The sequence below is a fragment of the Psammomys obesus genome, unplaced genomic scaffold, assembly GCF_907164565.1.
Source record: "Psammomys obesus unplaced genomic scaffold, mPsaObe1.curated_primary_1811, whole genome shotgun sequence".
NCBI lineage: Eukaryota > Metazoa > Chordata > Mammalia > Rodentia > Muridae > Psammomys > Psammomys obesus.
The window spans coordinates 562,544-579,402 of record NW_026586383.1 but is presented as its reverse complement, the minus strand read 5'-3'; the positions used below and the strand labels follow the sequence as shown (position 1 = coordinate 579,402).

The following is a 16,859-nucleotide window of genomic DNA, read 5'->3' as shown; positions in this document are numbered from 1 at the left end:
TTTCTTAACCCTTCCCACACTAGGCTCCAATGGCTGATGGAGTGACCATTTTCTAGGACCTATACTGTCACTCCAAGACAAGACATTCATCTAAATGGGAGAAATGACCCCAGCCTAAATCACTACACTCCTGCTGAGAAGCTGTGTCTGGAGAAGAGTCGCTGTTCCCATACAGCTTCTGGCTGCTGGCTGCTGGCTGACCCTCACTCATGGAAGTGAAGCTCTAAAAATGGCTCAGAGAAGGAAGCAGGCAGTCCAGGACAAGGAACCAAACAGGAGCGACATAAAGTAGCCTTGCACAGCTGGGGACTGGTGTCCTAGGCCTTGGGTCTGTTATGTAGCACTGGGGGAAAGTGGTTTTTCCTGTCAAGGTCAGGGACAGGCCAGTCCATTGCTAACACCAGTCAGGCAGGGCAGCCACACAGACCAAAGCCTGGGGACAGACACAGGGAAGGGCTTCTGAGGAATGAGGGGAAGGAGCATCAGTGAAGGAGGAGGACAACCATGTGTCACCATACACTGACAACACGGCTCTGCATTTACCCTCTGTCTGCGCATGTAAATCTTTCACAAAAGGCTTTCATCATATTCACGTATGAATGTATGTATGTGTATGTATGTATGTGTGCATGCACACACTTGTCACACATGTACATGGAGATCAGAAGACAACTTGTGCGAGTTGGTTCTCTCCTTCCATCATACGGATTCTAGGGACTGAACTCAGATCATCAGGCTTGGTAGGAAGTGCCTTACCCACTGAGCCATCTTGCCAGTCCTCTTTTGAACAGTGAGGAAGACACATGCTTCGTATGTCACACTCCCCTGGACACAAGCCCTTAGAAAGCAGTATGCAGGCGGGGGGAGATAGTCTAGTAGTTAAGAGTGCTTGCTGTTCTTGCAGAGGACCTGAGTTCAGTTCCCAGCACTTATACCCAGCAGCTCACAGCCTCCGTAACTCCAGCTCCAGGGGCCCTTCTTCTGGCCTCTGTGGGCACCTGTACTCATGTGCACATTCCCCTAACCCCCAAAGTATTAAAACAATAAAAATAATTCTAAAAAATAAAAGCAGTCTGCATAAGGATTTAAATTATACAACAGCCACATATACCAGTGTGTGCAAGTATAAATATTCTATACATAAGCCCACAATGTGTATGTGTACACACATGTAGGGGCACATAACTGCATGTTCTGTTTATAAAGGCATCATTTACATACACATATGCCTAAAAAAGGACAAAAGGCACTCTTCAATGTCAAAACAGTAAGGCGAAGACAATGGGTAGTGACAAACATCTAGTCCAATGGTCAACAAGTGCCCAGATATGCAAGGGGCCTGATGGCTCACCCGGCCCTGCCACAGACCTACCCGCCATTGAGTGTGGGCGTCAGGCCGAAGAGAGTGCAGAGCCCCACAGACATGAGCAGTGAGCTAAGCACTGTGACCACAGCTGCCAGAGCGAGACCCCACTTGGACTTGACCATGTCGATCTTGCCTAAAGAGCAGAGAGGGCACATCAGGGCAGTACTCCCCCGGTCCCTGGAACCCTTCTTAACTGAGCTCCTGAGCGTGGAATATGCCAAGGAAGGCAAGTTAACCAGAAGAAAGGACAAGTGTGAACTTCCAGTCTTGTGAACACAGCACATCTTTTGGGAACGCTAACCCACAGGTGTCTTTTCCTCAGAAGCCCCTGACAATCTACGGGGCAATGAAGCTCTGGCTTTGGTGACACCAGATATATTCTGTATCTCAGCTCCATGCCATCTCTGACAGCAGGGAAGTGGGTGTCATGGAAAAGCTCATTTAGAGACCTACGTGTGGAGAAGTAGATATAGGCAAACAGGATGATGTAGGTGGTCACGAGGGGGATGAGCTCAGCGATGCCAATCTCCTCTTTGAAGTGCACATGGACCAGGTTCTCTGCTCGGAGGCTGCAGTTGGGGCTGGGGTGTAGGAGCATGAGCCGGGTACGTAGACTGCTCAGAAACCTGTGGATAAAAGAAGTCCCTAGAGGCCCAGCAAGCTCTCCTCCTCCCAGCCATTGAACAGAAACTTCTCTGAGGTGTCTTAACATCTCTAGTCTCCACAGACTCCAGAAGGATGACAAAGCTGCAAACCTCCTTTCCTGACCTATCACACAGTTCCAGGCAAAGACCCAGAAGAGCACATCAGAGGACCTCAAGCACCCTGGCCACCTGTGGAGAGCTGCCTGCAGCGGCTCACATGGAGGCTACAGGCTGCATGGAGCTCAGTAGTCAGCTGAAGCCACCTAACAAGGGCTGAGCAAGAAACCAGAGGAAAACACGGGGCCATGAAAGTTGTCGGCCTGCCTTAGTTCCCTTGTTCTTGGTCAGGCCTGAGGGCCATCCTCATTTAAATTATCAGAATTCTTTGGTGTAAAGAACACAAACATTTCAATAGGAGGCCTGGGGCCATGCTGGTCAGAGAAGCAACCACTCAAGCCCAAGTCTCCCACAGAGCTCGGGAGCCCGAGCACCTTACTTAGCATGGTAATGCTGGAACACCAAGGTGATGGTGTATGATACCATCCTCTTCCTTGTGTAGAGGCTCACTCCACTGTACTTCCCAGGAACTCCAAACAGCAAGTCTATGGGCAGAAACAGGCAAGCACTGACACAGGGGTGATGAGATGGGGTGGCAGCAGGGCTACTCAGTACCCTTTTTCTACTCTTCCTCTCAGAAGCAAGGGCTAAGCCATGATATACTAAAGCAGCCACTGAAGGAGAGACCCGACCACACACAGGCTCTCCAGCTCCTGAGTGCTGACAGTACCTTTGAGTGTGGCTGATGTCTGCAGAGTTTTGGGCTCATGCTGATGGATGGTCCCAATGATGTCGGGGTCAGCATGGAACCGTTCCCAGTCATTCTGCCAGAAGTTCCCAGGGGACAGCAGCAGGCAGCCATGTTCGGGAAGTAGGCTCCGGAGTTTCCTGAGGCCTGGCAGCAGGTCTGTGACCTGCAGGCAAACCTCCTCCAGGCTCTTGGTCCCTGAGCTATCAGAAGACAGGAGGGAGCCTGTTGTTTCTGCCAGTACAGGGCCGCCCACTGCACTTGGGCATCTTCTGGTGCCAGGCTCTGAAAGGCCTATTTCCCTGCTGTCTCTGAAGAGTCTGATGAGAGGGCACTGCAGGAAATGCTTCCAACTCTTCAACAAAAGACCATGCAACTGTCCAGCCTCAGAGTGCACTGGAGCCCTAAAGCCCATCTCCTTCTAGGAAAGGCAAGTGTGTGAGAGCACGCAACCCGACCCCCCACTAACACTAAACATCTAAGACAATTTTAGTGGACAAGAGGGAGCGGAAGAAACTTTAGGGTTTTAGTGCACGAAAATTCTTGTCAAAGTCATTGGCTAACTAAAACCTGATGGCAACAGTCTGTTAAGCCAGCATGTTCCAGAAGGCACCCAGGTAGAGCTTGCTCATCGAGCACAGAGGCAGAAGCCATGGGTCAGCTGCTTCTCAGCTGGCTCCTTAGCTTCAGGCCCACTCATACCACCCTGTGAGCTGTAGGGTGCAGCCACAAAGGGCCACAAGGACCCTGAGACTGCAAAGCTGGCTGGCTTGTAGTAGCTAGACTGAAAAACGTAACTCCTTTGATACTCGGGAGTTTGGGGTCCCTGAGAGGAGTACCTGTCTCTTAACACATGGTTCCGGATCTCCTCCACCAGTTGGAATGCCCGGGACAGAGGGGATCGGAAGACATCTACAGCCAGAAGATTTCTGTGCCAGGGCGACACCGATGACTTCACAAATATCTGTTGGATGTATGCCACTGGGGCACCCACATACTGTAGAAAGAAAAGGATAGAAAGGAAACACTGGGCATGTGCTATGGAAAAAATACTAATGAATTAGGTATCAGGAAAATATGGCCTCTACAGGCCAAAGCAAAGTCCAGGTTAATTTTGTGTCATTTCCTGGAATAAAGCTATGTCTATTACACCACCACTGGTCCTTGACTATACCCATGCTATTACAATGCTGTTATTGCAGAGCTGTGTGTCTGCAAGGGAAATGTCTGGACTATCAGACCACCAAGCCTAAATCATTTACTGTCTCTCCGTATATGGGGCATAGTTGCTGGCTGCACCAGACTATAAGCTGCCAGAGACATGCAGCTGTCTCAGTGATATACGGGCATCGCTCAGAGCTCCTACTCTGCAGTGTGCTTAAAAGATCAAGGCCGCATTTTTAGCAAGGTACAAGGATGCATGATATAATCCTAACAATTGAGAGGCAGAGGCAGGATTGTCCCATGTTTGAGGACCAGCCTGGTTTAAATAGCAAGTTTCAGGCCAGCCAGACTACATAAACAACAAACTGCCTCAGAAACAGCAAACAAACAAACAAAATTTCAATCCCAGCTCTCCAACTTTATGGTATTAGAAGCACTTCTGACCTCCCTGAGTTCCAGGTTCTTCACTGTGAAAGAAAATAATACCCACTCTGCAGCATCAAGATGTATGCTCACCTCACTCAAACAACTATAGGTGTTTGAGCATATGCACTCTGTCCATCTACAGAGATGAGGGTTTTGTTTGGTTGGTTTTTGTTTTTGAGACAGGGTTTTGTGTTGCCCCGGCTGTTGTAAAGCTTGCTCTGTAGAGCAGGCTGGCCTTGAACTCAAAGATTTGCCTGCCTCTCCTCCCAAGTACTGGGATTACAGGTGTGCCCCACCACCCAGTCCAGAGATGGTTTTCTTTCCCTTCCTTCTGCACATTATTCTTAAAAAACAAAAAAAAAAACAAAACTAAAAACAAAAAAAAAAACCTTTTTATTTTTTATGAATTTCACATCATGCCCCCAATTCCACTCATTTCTCCATCTCTCCATAACCACCCTCCGCCGAAAAGAAAACAAACAAAATCAATCTCACCATGGAATCTGCGGTACATAACAGTACACCTTTTTGCCTAAATGGCTTTTACTTGCAAATGTTCATTGCGATGAGTTATGTGTCTGATTAGAGGCTTCTGCTACACTATCAATACTGGATCCTCACTGGGACTCCTCTCAGATATTCTGTTGTTCTGTGTCAGGGAGATCCTGCAGCTTTGGGTCTACAGGACAGGCCCCTTCACATGCTCCAGCAGGTCACAGATGGAGGAGAAGTTAGGGTGGGACAACTCAGAGCCCTGGATCTGGGTGGTAACCGGGTTGGTCAGCCCACCTGCTCCACTGCACCCCTACCACTGTGGACAGCTCTCTGTTTGCCCAGACAAGGGGCAGGGCCAGCTCTCCAGTACCAGCCCCATGAGGGGTAGGGCCAGCTCTACCTACCCTTGTACCCTTGTACTCTTGTACAGCCCTTGTACATCAGCATGGTCCCAGGCAGCAGCCCATACCAGGGACATCCCCATTGCCTTTGGGCCACAGACATTGACATAGACCCCTGCTGCTGCCCAAACATGGGCCTCAGCAGCAGCCTAGGCCAGGAATCACCATGGCCTCAGGTGGCAGTGCAGGCTCGAGTCTCCAGTTCCACCTCTTCACAGCGCACAAGCAGTTCCACTTCTCCTGCTCTATCTTTCCAAACATACTTGCTCATCATAGCGGCGCCCACCAGCCCACCCACCGCATGCACTACATGATGGCAGGTGGGTCTCTGTGTGTCTTCTGCTCACCCACACGCCCAGAGATGGAATTTAACAAAAATAGTAGCACTAAACAGCAGGAAAGAGAAAGCAAGGATTGCTCAGGCAGTTTCATAACCAAACAGTTTATCTATCACAGTGTCTCAGACTAAAGTCTCTCAATAAAGGCTGCACACTTTTCTCACTAGATTCTGGTGTATGCCAGAGTGTGCCAATTAATGGCTTCATAAACTGCTCACAGAATGACATCACTGGGATCAAGAACAAGCTACAGATGAGAGCATTCACATGTGCAATTCCCAGTGACAGAAGTGACACAGAACATTCTTAAGGTGTATACTATGTCAGCCATAGCAGAGCAGCTATGAGAATGGGGAAGGTGGGTAGGAGAAAGGCAGGGAAGGCATCTGAAGAGCAAGGGACACTGAGAGTAAGGAGGCCTGGACAGCACAACAGAACCCTGGAAGGTACTCAGGGCAAGTGAGGGCCAGCTTGGAAACCTGGCTGAACCTTCCAGACTCTAAACTGATGACAGAGAAAAGCCCAAATGGCCCTGAGGTGGAGGGGCTGTCTAACGAAAGCAAGGCCCTGGAGGTTCAGTGGCAACTAGAGACAGGCAGGCAGGAAGGCTAGAGGAAGCCAGGCATGCCTGAGGAAGCCAGGCATGCCTGAGGGCTGAGGGGCTGCTTCTAAGCCAAAGCCTGCCTCACACAGGGCAGATAAGCACATGAGGAAAAGGCCACTGATCCATCTCCTGGGCTCAAGGGAACAACCAGGAAGCAAAGATGAAGCTCAGATGAATTTTGCTTGAGATGGGGTCTTAGGCATAGTCCTCACTGGCCTGGAGCTTATAGTAATCCTACCTCTGCTTTCCAAGTGTTGGCATTACAGGTATGTGCTACTTAGCTGAGCTGTGAAGTCGTTCAAGATGCCAGTTAGAGAGGGTTTAGGCACACAGCCCATTTGAAGCTGCCAACCACTACTTTCACACCTGGTTAGAACCAGCTGCCGCAGGCTCTAACTGAAAGCATTTTATTCACTCAACACACATTTTCCTGAGTGAAGGAAGCTTCTTCCCAGAGACCAAGAGCTCTAGAAGACGACCCGTCTGGGGATCATCCCCAAACTTGTGACTGGCACAGCAGCCTCATGGCATCACGGAGCTTCCAGCCCCAGGGTTAACTGCTGAGTGTCGAGCTGTGACTCTGAACACACCACCTTTGCCCACTCACTGCCTTTCTCAGACTCTGCACCTCTTCCCTCAATCTCAAGAATCTGAACTACTGACCCCTCAGTCAATTTCCAGGCTAAGAGCTCAGACCCATCCAGTAGACGTCTATCTTCCTTCCCACCCAGAATCACGTGGACCTATATTTCTTTCCTTCTCCTTCTTCTTCTGTTGTTGTTTTGGTTTTTCTCTGTAGTCCTGGCTGTCCTGAACTCACTCTGTAGACCAGGCTGCCTTGAACTCAGAGATTCACCTGCTCTGTCTCCCAAGTGCAGGGATTAAAGCCGTGCACCACCACCACCTGGCTTTGGGCCTGCACAACAACAAAGGTCTACTAACTACAATTCAGAACCAGAGTTCGCCATGTGGGATATAGAATCAGGTTCCAGAAGTTTTATTGGTGCCCCATTCCTCAAATTTATTCACATTTCTTCTTGGAAGTGTACTGTTAGCACCACCAGCCTTTTCATGAGAAGGCAGTAAGTACCCTGTAGCACCTACAGAGAAGGCTTTCTATGTAGTTCAGACTTATCTGTCTATTGTGGGAGAGCGTCTTACTATATAGCTGTGGCTGCCCTCAGATTTGTAAAGCCCGTGTCTTAGCCTCCTGAGTGCTGGTGTTACATGGTGCAGCACCCACCCAGCCTTCCACCGTATTTTTATAGGAATATGTGTTGTCCCATCTACCCTAGAAAACGATTTCCTTTGACGTCCCACCAAAAGCTCCTGTGCTTTCACCCACTGGCTGCAAGCATTGCAGACAAACCATGCTGACCAGCCTCCTGTGCAGACTCATTCTTCAGCTTACCTGGGTCCCCATCCTGCTAGATGGTTCTCGACTCATCCACCACCTTCTGCCTGAACCTTCTACAGCTTTAGTTCTTTGAAGACCTTGGCCCAGCCATTAACTATATCAGGTCACCATGTAATGTCTGACCTCAAGTTCCCTCTTCTCTCACACAGCCTTCCTCAATCCCTAGACTGGTTTGGAGACTTCTAGCAGCAGACCCTGAAACCATTAATTCATCTGGAAGATAGAGAAAACAGGAAAGGAGGCAGCCAGCAAAGGGTGTATTGAACAAGCGACCTCCAGAAGCCTGAGCAAGGAGAGCTGAGGGACTCCATACTATTCCTACAGACACTGAGTAAAGGCTGTTCTGAGGACAGAACAGGACCCTGTACCAGAGCTTGTCTGAGCAGGGAAATGTAATGTTGGTGAGAAGGCAGGCACTAAGATGTTGGTGAAGATGAGGTGTGGCACATCCATTATGTAGTGAGTCCACTTAGTGGGGGATGGGCTCTTAATAATCCCTACCTGGTGTTTAAGTGAGAAACAGGTATGGAGGCAGATAGGAATGTATGGTACCCTACATGAAGGACAGTGGATATGGAAGTGTTCAAGGAACCCAGATGGAGACAGTGGTAGGTAGCCTTCTAATATGGTTCCCAATAAGCCAGGCCTTCTGTGGTTCGTGTCCTTATGCAATCCCACCCCCTTAGAAGAATGCTGGACCTGATTTACTTCTGACAGGGAATACAGCCAAAGTAATACCATCTTTGAATTTATGTTGCTTAACATTATAACAATTCCCCCTCTTTTGGTACAAACACCTGGTGAAACAAGACATCATGTAAGCCATTCTGGAAAGAGCATTTAGCCAACACTCAGGAACTGAGAGGCTTGCAAAAAACCTGCAGCCAGCCAGCCATGGGACTGAGTGTGGAGGCAGACTCCCCTGAGTTGAGTTCTGAGAAGCCTCAGCCCGGGCTGGCAGCTGCACTGCAGTGCTGTGAAAGACCCTGAATAAACACCAAGATAAGGAAACCAAGGTGAGGAGAGCTAAAGGGATGAGCCTGAGGTCACACAGCTGATAGGGAGCAGAGCCAGATTAACCCAAGCTGCCTGACCCCCAAGCGTATCGCCTTCTCTACAGCAATCTGCTCAGGTAGCTCCACACAATCTTGACATGGAGAAACAAAGCCAGTATAAGCAGTATGGGAGAATAGCTGAGGTCCTGGAGACCAGTGGCATCTCTGGCCACCACTGTTCATAGCCTGAGATCTCTGCCTAGATTCCTCTGTGCCCAGGCCCAGGCAGCCATCACAAACACACAATGCTGGCCCTGGAAACCTAGCATGGCACAAGTCTGTAAGTCTCTGGGATCTTGCCAAATTGGTTTTTACAAAGGCCTAGTGAAGACTGGGGTAAAAACATTCCCATTTCCCTTAGCAATAAAGTTCAGGTCACCAAGAAAGCTACTCTAGGGTAGGCATTCAAGTGCTGAGGTCTCAGGCTTCTCTTCTTCTTCTAAAACCCACTTTCTATTTTAAATTTAGCTCTTCCTTCATAAGTAAGTAGAACGACCTAGATTCAAATTCTAGTGCCATCATCCCTGACTCTGTGCCATGAATGAGGGACTATGGGCTCTCCAAGACCCAGGTCGTCCTTACTGTGTAGAAAAATGGAAATAAACCACGTAGCCCAAATCGGGTCCTGTGAAGGCCAGTCAAAATAACAGGTGTGAAGTGTTAAATTTCAAAGCCAGGACTAAAGGCTGAGGTGCCTACTTAACATTTCAAAGTGGACCTGGCTGCCAGGCTCTCCCAGCAGCTCTCAGTCCCTACCTGTTACTGGGTAAGGCTGGCACACCCTGCCCATGACCCCTGGCCCCCAACTCTCCAGCCCAGGGGCTGGGCTGCTCTTCCCCCAGGAAGAGGCTCTTCCCTATATAATCCAGCCATTTTGAGTACCCGCCCTTTTTGCACCCTTGCCCTTTTGGCTGCTGTACCTTGTTCCCCTTTTCCTTCTTCTTTCCCTTCCCTTCTCCCCACATGGCCCAGCTCAGCCTGGTCATGTCCACTCTGGACTCTCCCGGGTATCTTTAACGTTGGTTGTGCTCCCCCTTTTATCTACAATAAACTTTCCCTTCTACCATACTAGGAGCACTCGCATCTTTTCCTTCTGTGTCACATTCATGAACCATCTAGTAAAGCATCAGAATGAAAACCTTATTCCCAGGAATTATGAAAACTGGATTTAGCATCCCCAGGCAGTATCACCTCAGGCTACTAGTCCCTACAAGTTCATTAAGATTGATTTCCTTACCACCATCATCACTTTAGTTGCTGTATTATTCCCTTTAAGAGAATGGCTTCCACTATCACTATCCACTATTTAAACTAAAGAGCCCAGAAACAACTTGGGCCCACCAACTTTCTCACTTATGTGCTCAAAATAAAATAAAATAAAATAGCAGGCACAATCACTATCTCTTGAATAATCCTGCTCTTTACTAACTCAGCAAGAACACTTTCTTGAACATCTGTGGTATGTAAAACATTGGCCTGTATGTAAACCTGGGTGAACGTAACTTCAGAAGTATGGCAGTGCAAGCACAGAGGACCGCAGGGTCGACGTGTGCAAGACAGTTAGGATGAACTTCCTGAAGAGCCACTAAGCTGAGGGCAGGCCTAAGGCTCGTACGCCTAGTGACCTGACGAACAGTCCAAGCAAACCTTCCTTTTTCTCCTCTCCGCTCAGGCTAGTGACAGCCACAAACATTTACTGAATGCTAAAGGTGGGCCAGGCCCTGCACCAAGACTGCACTCTCTCATTTAACCCTTGCGACAACGTGTAACGCAGGTATAACCACCATTGTTTTAATAAATACGGAAGCCAAGGCGCAAAAGTGTACCGTCATTTGCCCAAGGCCACGCACTGAGAAATCAAAGTCTCTCCTGTTTCTGTTTAGTTTTTCTCTCTGTAACCACAGCTCTCTGCACAGAAGGAACTGCCCCTTGCCAAACCTATAAAGCCATAGGTATGTTACACTAAGTCTAACTCAAGAGAGCTGAACTCAGACCAACGATTTGGTAAGGATGATTAGACTGTGGTGGGGGCTGCAGAGATGGCTTAGTAGTTAAACGCACTCTCCGCTCTTTCAGAAGACTGGAGCTCAGGTCCCAACACCCATGCTGGGAAGCTCACAAAGTCCCAAGACTTTAGCTCTGGAGATCTGACAGCTTCCGGAAGCACGCACGCTGGAACACACATCGTACGACATGCAGGCAGGCATAGAGGGAGCCAGCCAACACACTTGCTCCTGCTTTTCTGCCTCTTCCTCTGCAGACAGACACACACACACACGTATGCACTCACCCACACACACATGCTCATACCTCTCTTCCTCTTCTTCCTGCCACAATAGGTTATTCACCTATTCGCCCCTCTACCACACTCTGCTGCCATCATGATGTTATGCCTCATCTCAGATCCAAAGCAATAGAAACATCTGAACTTGGATTGAAACTTCTAAAATCATGGGTCATGCCATGTTTTACTCAATAGACTAGGGCATACATTTGGGAGGAAGACCCAGAGGTAACTGCCATTCTCTCTAGCCTCCATCACCTTCTTGAGGACTTGCTGTCAAATTCTCTTCTGCCAGTGCTTTGTGAAAGAAGTCTCTATCCACACTTAAGAAGCAGAGAAGTCAAGTATTGTGGAACATGCCTTTTTCCAGTACTTGAGAGGTAGATGTAGAAGCATCAAGGGTTCAAGACTAGCCTCAACTAGTCTTGGCCTCAAACATGAGGCCAGCTTAGGCAACATTAAACCTTGTTTCAACAAAAAAAAAAAGGGGGGGGGTTAACTTCTTGAGATGAATGTCTACGTAAATCATTCAGAATTTTTCTGCCCAAGGATTTACCTACTGTCCCTATTTATTTATTTAGTCAGCTAATTAAGTGGATTCAGGATAGACTTACATGTATTTACCACTTTGAGAGTACAAACATGCCTATAAATCAATACTCCTTAATTGTGTTACAAAAACTGTTCCAGCACTGGCCACTGAAAACTATTGGACCCGTCCTTTTTTTTCTGTTTTTGTGGTTTGTTTTTTAAGACAGGTTTTCCCTGTGTAGCCTTGGCTATCCTGAAACTTACTTTGTAGACCAGGCTGGCCTTGAACCCACAGAAATCTGCCTGCCTCTGGGTCTTGATTGCTGGGATTGAAAGTGTGCGCCACCCCGTCCAGTCCAGCTTTTTTTCTGCATGCATGCGTGTGTTTGCATGAGTTTATGTGTTCCAGGTGTGTGAAGGTTCCTGCAGAGGCCAAAGGGTGTTTGATCTCCTGCAACTGGAGTTACACATGGCTGTGCACTGCCTAATGTGGGTGTTGGAACAGAACTCAGATCACCTTCAAGAACACCTTAAGCACTGGGCCATCCTTCAGCTCCACCATTTACATTTTCAAACTGTAAAACCTTGGTCTTAGCTCTACAATCAGGGTGAGATCTGCTCCAGGACCAGCACTTCCAGCCGTCCCCAGAGCATCCTAGTCACCCCAAAAGCAACAGAGAATAGACGGAAGGAAGTCTCTGCTGTGAATGGGTGGGCCTTCAGCTCTTTCTCCAGAAGCTACAGTCTGCCCTGCATGGCTAGGTGATGACATCAGTACAATGCAGCTGCTCTGGGAAATAGTTCTGGGAATGAACTCCCATCAGCCACCAGATTTACTGCTGCACAAACACGGGGCGGGAGCTCCTGCAGCCACTGTTGGGAAGATGAAGATGAAGCTGATCCAAAGAGAACAGACCTGAGAGATGGCTCCGTGAGGACCTGGCCCTGCAGTCCAGGAGGCATTTCCGCCCCTGCTAAGACCTGTGTTAAGTCTTTCTTTTTTACCTATTCTGCTTTGACTTAGGTTTGCTGTTCCTTATAACTGAAATGTTTTTCCCTTTACTGTGGGCTTATATTTTTACCCTACGTAGCCAATATGAGTATGGTAACTCATCACTGAGTACATGATACTGGGCCACAACACCCAGCCCCAAGTCTTCTCCCCCAACAGGGGGTGGGGCTCTTAACAAAAAGAACTAAATAATTCTTTGACTGTTTGATCTTTGGCTGCTCTGCACACCTACCGCTGTCACCACCCAAGGCCAATGAAAGGTACTAAGGGAAGCCCACAAAAACATCTATCCTGCACAAACTGAACTGGTAGTTCAGTGGGCCTGCGTGTACAGGACAGATGTAGTTATGGATAGACATATCCAGAAACTAAGACTTAGGTCTCATCAGTTCAATACATAGTAGAACTGTATCAAGTAGTTAATGATGGTAAGATATTTGCATCAAGAAGAACCCATTGTATGACAATGGCCGATTTGGGACATGAAGTACAAAATGATTTTTTTATTTAAAAACAATTTTATATATGTGCATGTGTGTGTCTTTATGCGTTTATGTGCAGCACATGTGTGAAAGTTCCCTCAGAGGCCAGAGAACATCAGATTCTCTGGAACTGGAGTTACAGGTGGTTGGAAGCCACCTGATGTGTGTCTAAGAACCAAAACCATTAGGAACCTGCTTTAACCACTGGGCTATCTCTCTAGCCCAGAACTAGCTTCTGCCAGTATCAGACCACGTGGCCCTGATGGCCACAGGCAGGACCCGGCAAGCATGAGTACGTATTTCTCACTGATACAATGTGTAGCTGTAACACACACTTCTTACCAGGGTGTCCTAGCTCAGCCACAGGAGAGTCAAATGCCTAACTAGTTAGTTGGTGTTAACCAGAAAAGGGGTGGAAAGAAGGTGCTATACTGTCAGAGGTGGAAGAGAGGAGCTCTGTCCCAAGCTCTGCTTTTCCTCAAGAAACTCAGCAAGCCCAGCACCAACCTATGGGGACAAAGCACCACATGTGGAGGACTGGCACGCTCGCCTGACATGGTGGGTGACATATCCAGACATGAGCTGTCAAGCTTCAAACAGCAAGTACAGAAACCACAATCAGTGGGTCCCACATCTGGGCCCTTCAACTGGAGAGACTCTTTTTCCCATTTGTATCAGTGCTCAGTCCAGTGCTCATCAGCTGACGATAGTGCCGTCCAGTCACCAGGATTAGGAGAGACAAGAATTCTAGCCCAGCACTGACCTCCTAAACTAAGTGACTGAGGTACTTAGTTGCTTTGGGGCCCCAACCTTCCTTGCTGTTTAAAAACTAATTAACCCTGTACTTTTAAAAGCACCTGACTGGACTATGAAGATAACAACAAAACCTGCCTGAGCTGAGAAAGTGAGGCTCACTCTGAGGTGCTCTGCGATCCCAGGACTGCAGATGGGCCGTTAGCTGGTCCCTGTGTGTGATGTGAGTCGGCCAGGTATGAACCCAGGTCACTGCTAGGGCAACTGAAAATCCTCGTTTTTCTAGGGCAGTCAGACTTTTGCGTCAAGTGTTTTCTTTCAATAGAGGTTACTCATTAAATGTATAACTAAATATTTCTGGTGCCTTCGTAAAGCAGGTGAGCACACGGATTTACTAGTCTGAAGCTGACCACTCGCAGAGCCTGCCTCCACCAATCAGCTCTCTGTCTGGGCCTCTCCTCAGTGACAAGATGAGCACCTACCCACTCTGGCTGCTCACTGGGCTCTCCTTGTTTGCGGTCAGAGTCCGAAGGCGGGGGCGAGTAATCCCGCACAGGAGTGGAGAATTCCACAGGTCCCGTTCCAGGCAAGGGGAGCTTCAGCAGCGGGTAGCTGGAGAAAAGGGAAGGAGAGAAAGATGAATGAGAACGCCTGAGAGGAAGAGTCGGCCATGATGTGGTGACAGGGGGGCTGCTGCAATTCTAACTGCATCCCCTTTGCTAGAGTAATGTTTTAAAACATCATTTTACTCACCATAAATTTCAAAGCTGAAATTCTAAAGTTATCTAGATCAGAAATTTTCACTTTTTTTAAGCCACAAATCCTACAAGGTAGCCCAACTAGTGTAACAGGCTGCCTGAGTGTTTTTTCAGACTTTCGACAAGACGCTAAAAACAAAACCTTATCAATCAGACATAGGATTTAAAAACAAAAACTAGGGGAGGGGACACAAATCCAGGAGAGTTCTGGTTCAGATAGCTGAACAAGTGCTCTACTTAAAGGAACAGATCATGAGAACTGTGAAGGACATAATGAGGGCGGGCAATACACAGGTCCGTGTTGAACAGACGTTAACAGACCTATCACATGTAGAAAAAGAAATGGCCTAAGGTTAGTAAGTAATAAAATACATGTGTATGTTGTTTCATGTTTCACTTAAATTTTTGTTCGTTTGTTTTTTTGTTTTTCAAGACACGGTTTCTCTGTGCAGCCTTGGCTGTCCTGGAGTCACTTTGTAAATCAGGCTGGCCTCAAACTCTCAGAAATCCAACTGCCTCTGCCTTCCTGAGTGCTGGGATTACAGGCGTATGGCACCTTGCCTAGCAAAATTTTAATATTCAAAAATAATTTGTATAAAAGGCTGAGGCAGGAGGGTGGCAAATTTGAGGCTTTCTAATGCTGAAATACTGAGATGATACCCTGAAAACAAGCAAGCAAACAAAAAAAGGAAGCAACGTACATACAATATAATACATATACCTCAGGTGCACAGTTTTCATAACTCCGTAACTAATCACTATACACACCACTCCAGAACACTTCCAGAACCTCAGAAGATGACCCTGAGGACACAGCCAGTCAACACATGCCTCATGACCTCCAAGGACAGTAAGTACGACAGTCTCTCCCACTACAAATTCATTTCCTTTTTTTCATTTGTTTTTGGTGCTGAGCCTCATACTTCTATGTGTATGTTCTACCATCCAGCTACACACCAGCCACAGTTCTGACTTTCCTTTTTTAATCTATTTGTTTGCTTATTTAGTGTAGGGAGGTGCACATTCCAGAGCATATGTGGAGGTCAGGAACAACTTGCAGGAAGTGGTTCTTTCATCCCTTCCACTATGTAGATATCAGGGACTGAACTCAAGTTGTCAGGTTTAGAAGCAAACACTCTTTACCCACTGAGCCACCTTGTCAGCCTAGTTTTGCCCATTTTGGAAAAAAATATAAAACAAATTATCTATCCTATTTATGTACTCTTTTGTAAGTGGCTCGATATATACACATATCTGGTATATTCATATATGTTGGTGCATGCAGAGCCACTCATTTTTTGTTTGCTTTTGGTTTTTTGAGACAGGGTTTCTCTGGGTAGCCCTGGCTGTCCTGGAACTCTCTCTGTAGACCAGGCTGGCCGTGAGTTATCTGTCTGCTGCTGCCTCCCGAGGACAGGCACGGGTCACCACTGGCTGTTGGTGAGCCACTCATTTTTATGGACATATATCAGGGCTGGAGACATAAGTCAGTGGCAGGCTGCTCGCCCAGCATGTCCAAAGCCTTACGTTCAATTTCTAGCACTACAATAAACCCCCTGACATCAGATGTGTGTAGTAATCCATTGAATGGATACATTATAGTACGTTTGTCTATTTCCCTGTCAAGGAACATTTGGCTGTTTCTAGTTGAAGCTATTGAGAATAAAGGTGTGGAGGCTGGAGACGCTCAACAGTAAGTGTTCACTGATTTTCCGGAGGAATTTAGACAGTCCCCAGCAGTCATGCTGGGTGGCTCACATTCATCTGTAACTTCATCTCCATGGCTACAGGTGTGTGCCACCTGGCTAAGACTCGAGCTTCTTATGAAGTCCAAGCTGGCCTTGAACTCACACCCGTTAGCCTCCCAGATGCTGGGATTTATAGGTGTGTACAACCACACCTGGCTGGCTAGGTGTTTTTGGTTGTTTTGTGAGGTATTGATGCTGTCTGTGGTTATCGAGTTTTGGTTTACATCTGTGTGTTTTTCTATCTACTTTTACTTTTAGGCCACCAGGGAGACAGAAGCCCAGGGGGAAGGTAAATCATCATACATGAGGCTTCCTATGTGCTAGAGGTCATCTTTTTAAAAGATTTGTTCTTGTTGTGTGCGCATGTTTTGCCAGCACGTATGTCTGCGCACCACATGTACACAGTGCCTGCAGAAGCCACAGGAGGCATTAGATCCCCTGGAACTGAAGTCACAGATGGCAGTTAGCAGCCATGTGGGTGTGAGGACCAAGCCTGGGTCCTCTGGAAGAGCAGCAAATTCTCAGAACTGCTGGCCCACCTCTCGAAGTCCCTGTGCCTGGAATTATTCTAGGCAC

The 16,859-nt window shown here is 47.7% G+C and overlaps 1 protein-coding gene across 3 annotated transcripts in view; it reads right to left on the bottom strand.

Annotated features, from left to right (window-relative positions):
* Scap (SREBF chaperone) overlaps positions 1-16,859 on the bottom strand; it is a 59,749-nt gene that overhangs the window by 8,796 nt on the left and 34,094 nt on the right. For all 3 annotated transcript variants that reach the window (XM_055601854.1, XM_055601852.1, XM_055601853.1), the window contains exons 3-8: positions 14,260-14,389; positions 3,655-3,812; positions 2,798-3,018; positions 2,507-2,612; positions 1,820-1,992; positions 1,373-1,499 (exon numbers count right to left, since the gene is read on the bottom strand). In XM_055601854.1, the coding sequence (XP_055457829.1) occupies positions 1,373-1,499; positions 1,820-1,992; positions 2,507-2,612; positions 2,798-3,018; positions 3,655-3,812; positions 14,260-14,389 (915 nt within the window). The remainder of the gene's footprint in view (positions 1-1,372; positions 1,500-1,819; positions 1,993-2,506; positions 2,613-2,797; positions 3,019-3,654; positions 3,813-14,259; positions 14,390-16,859) is intronic.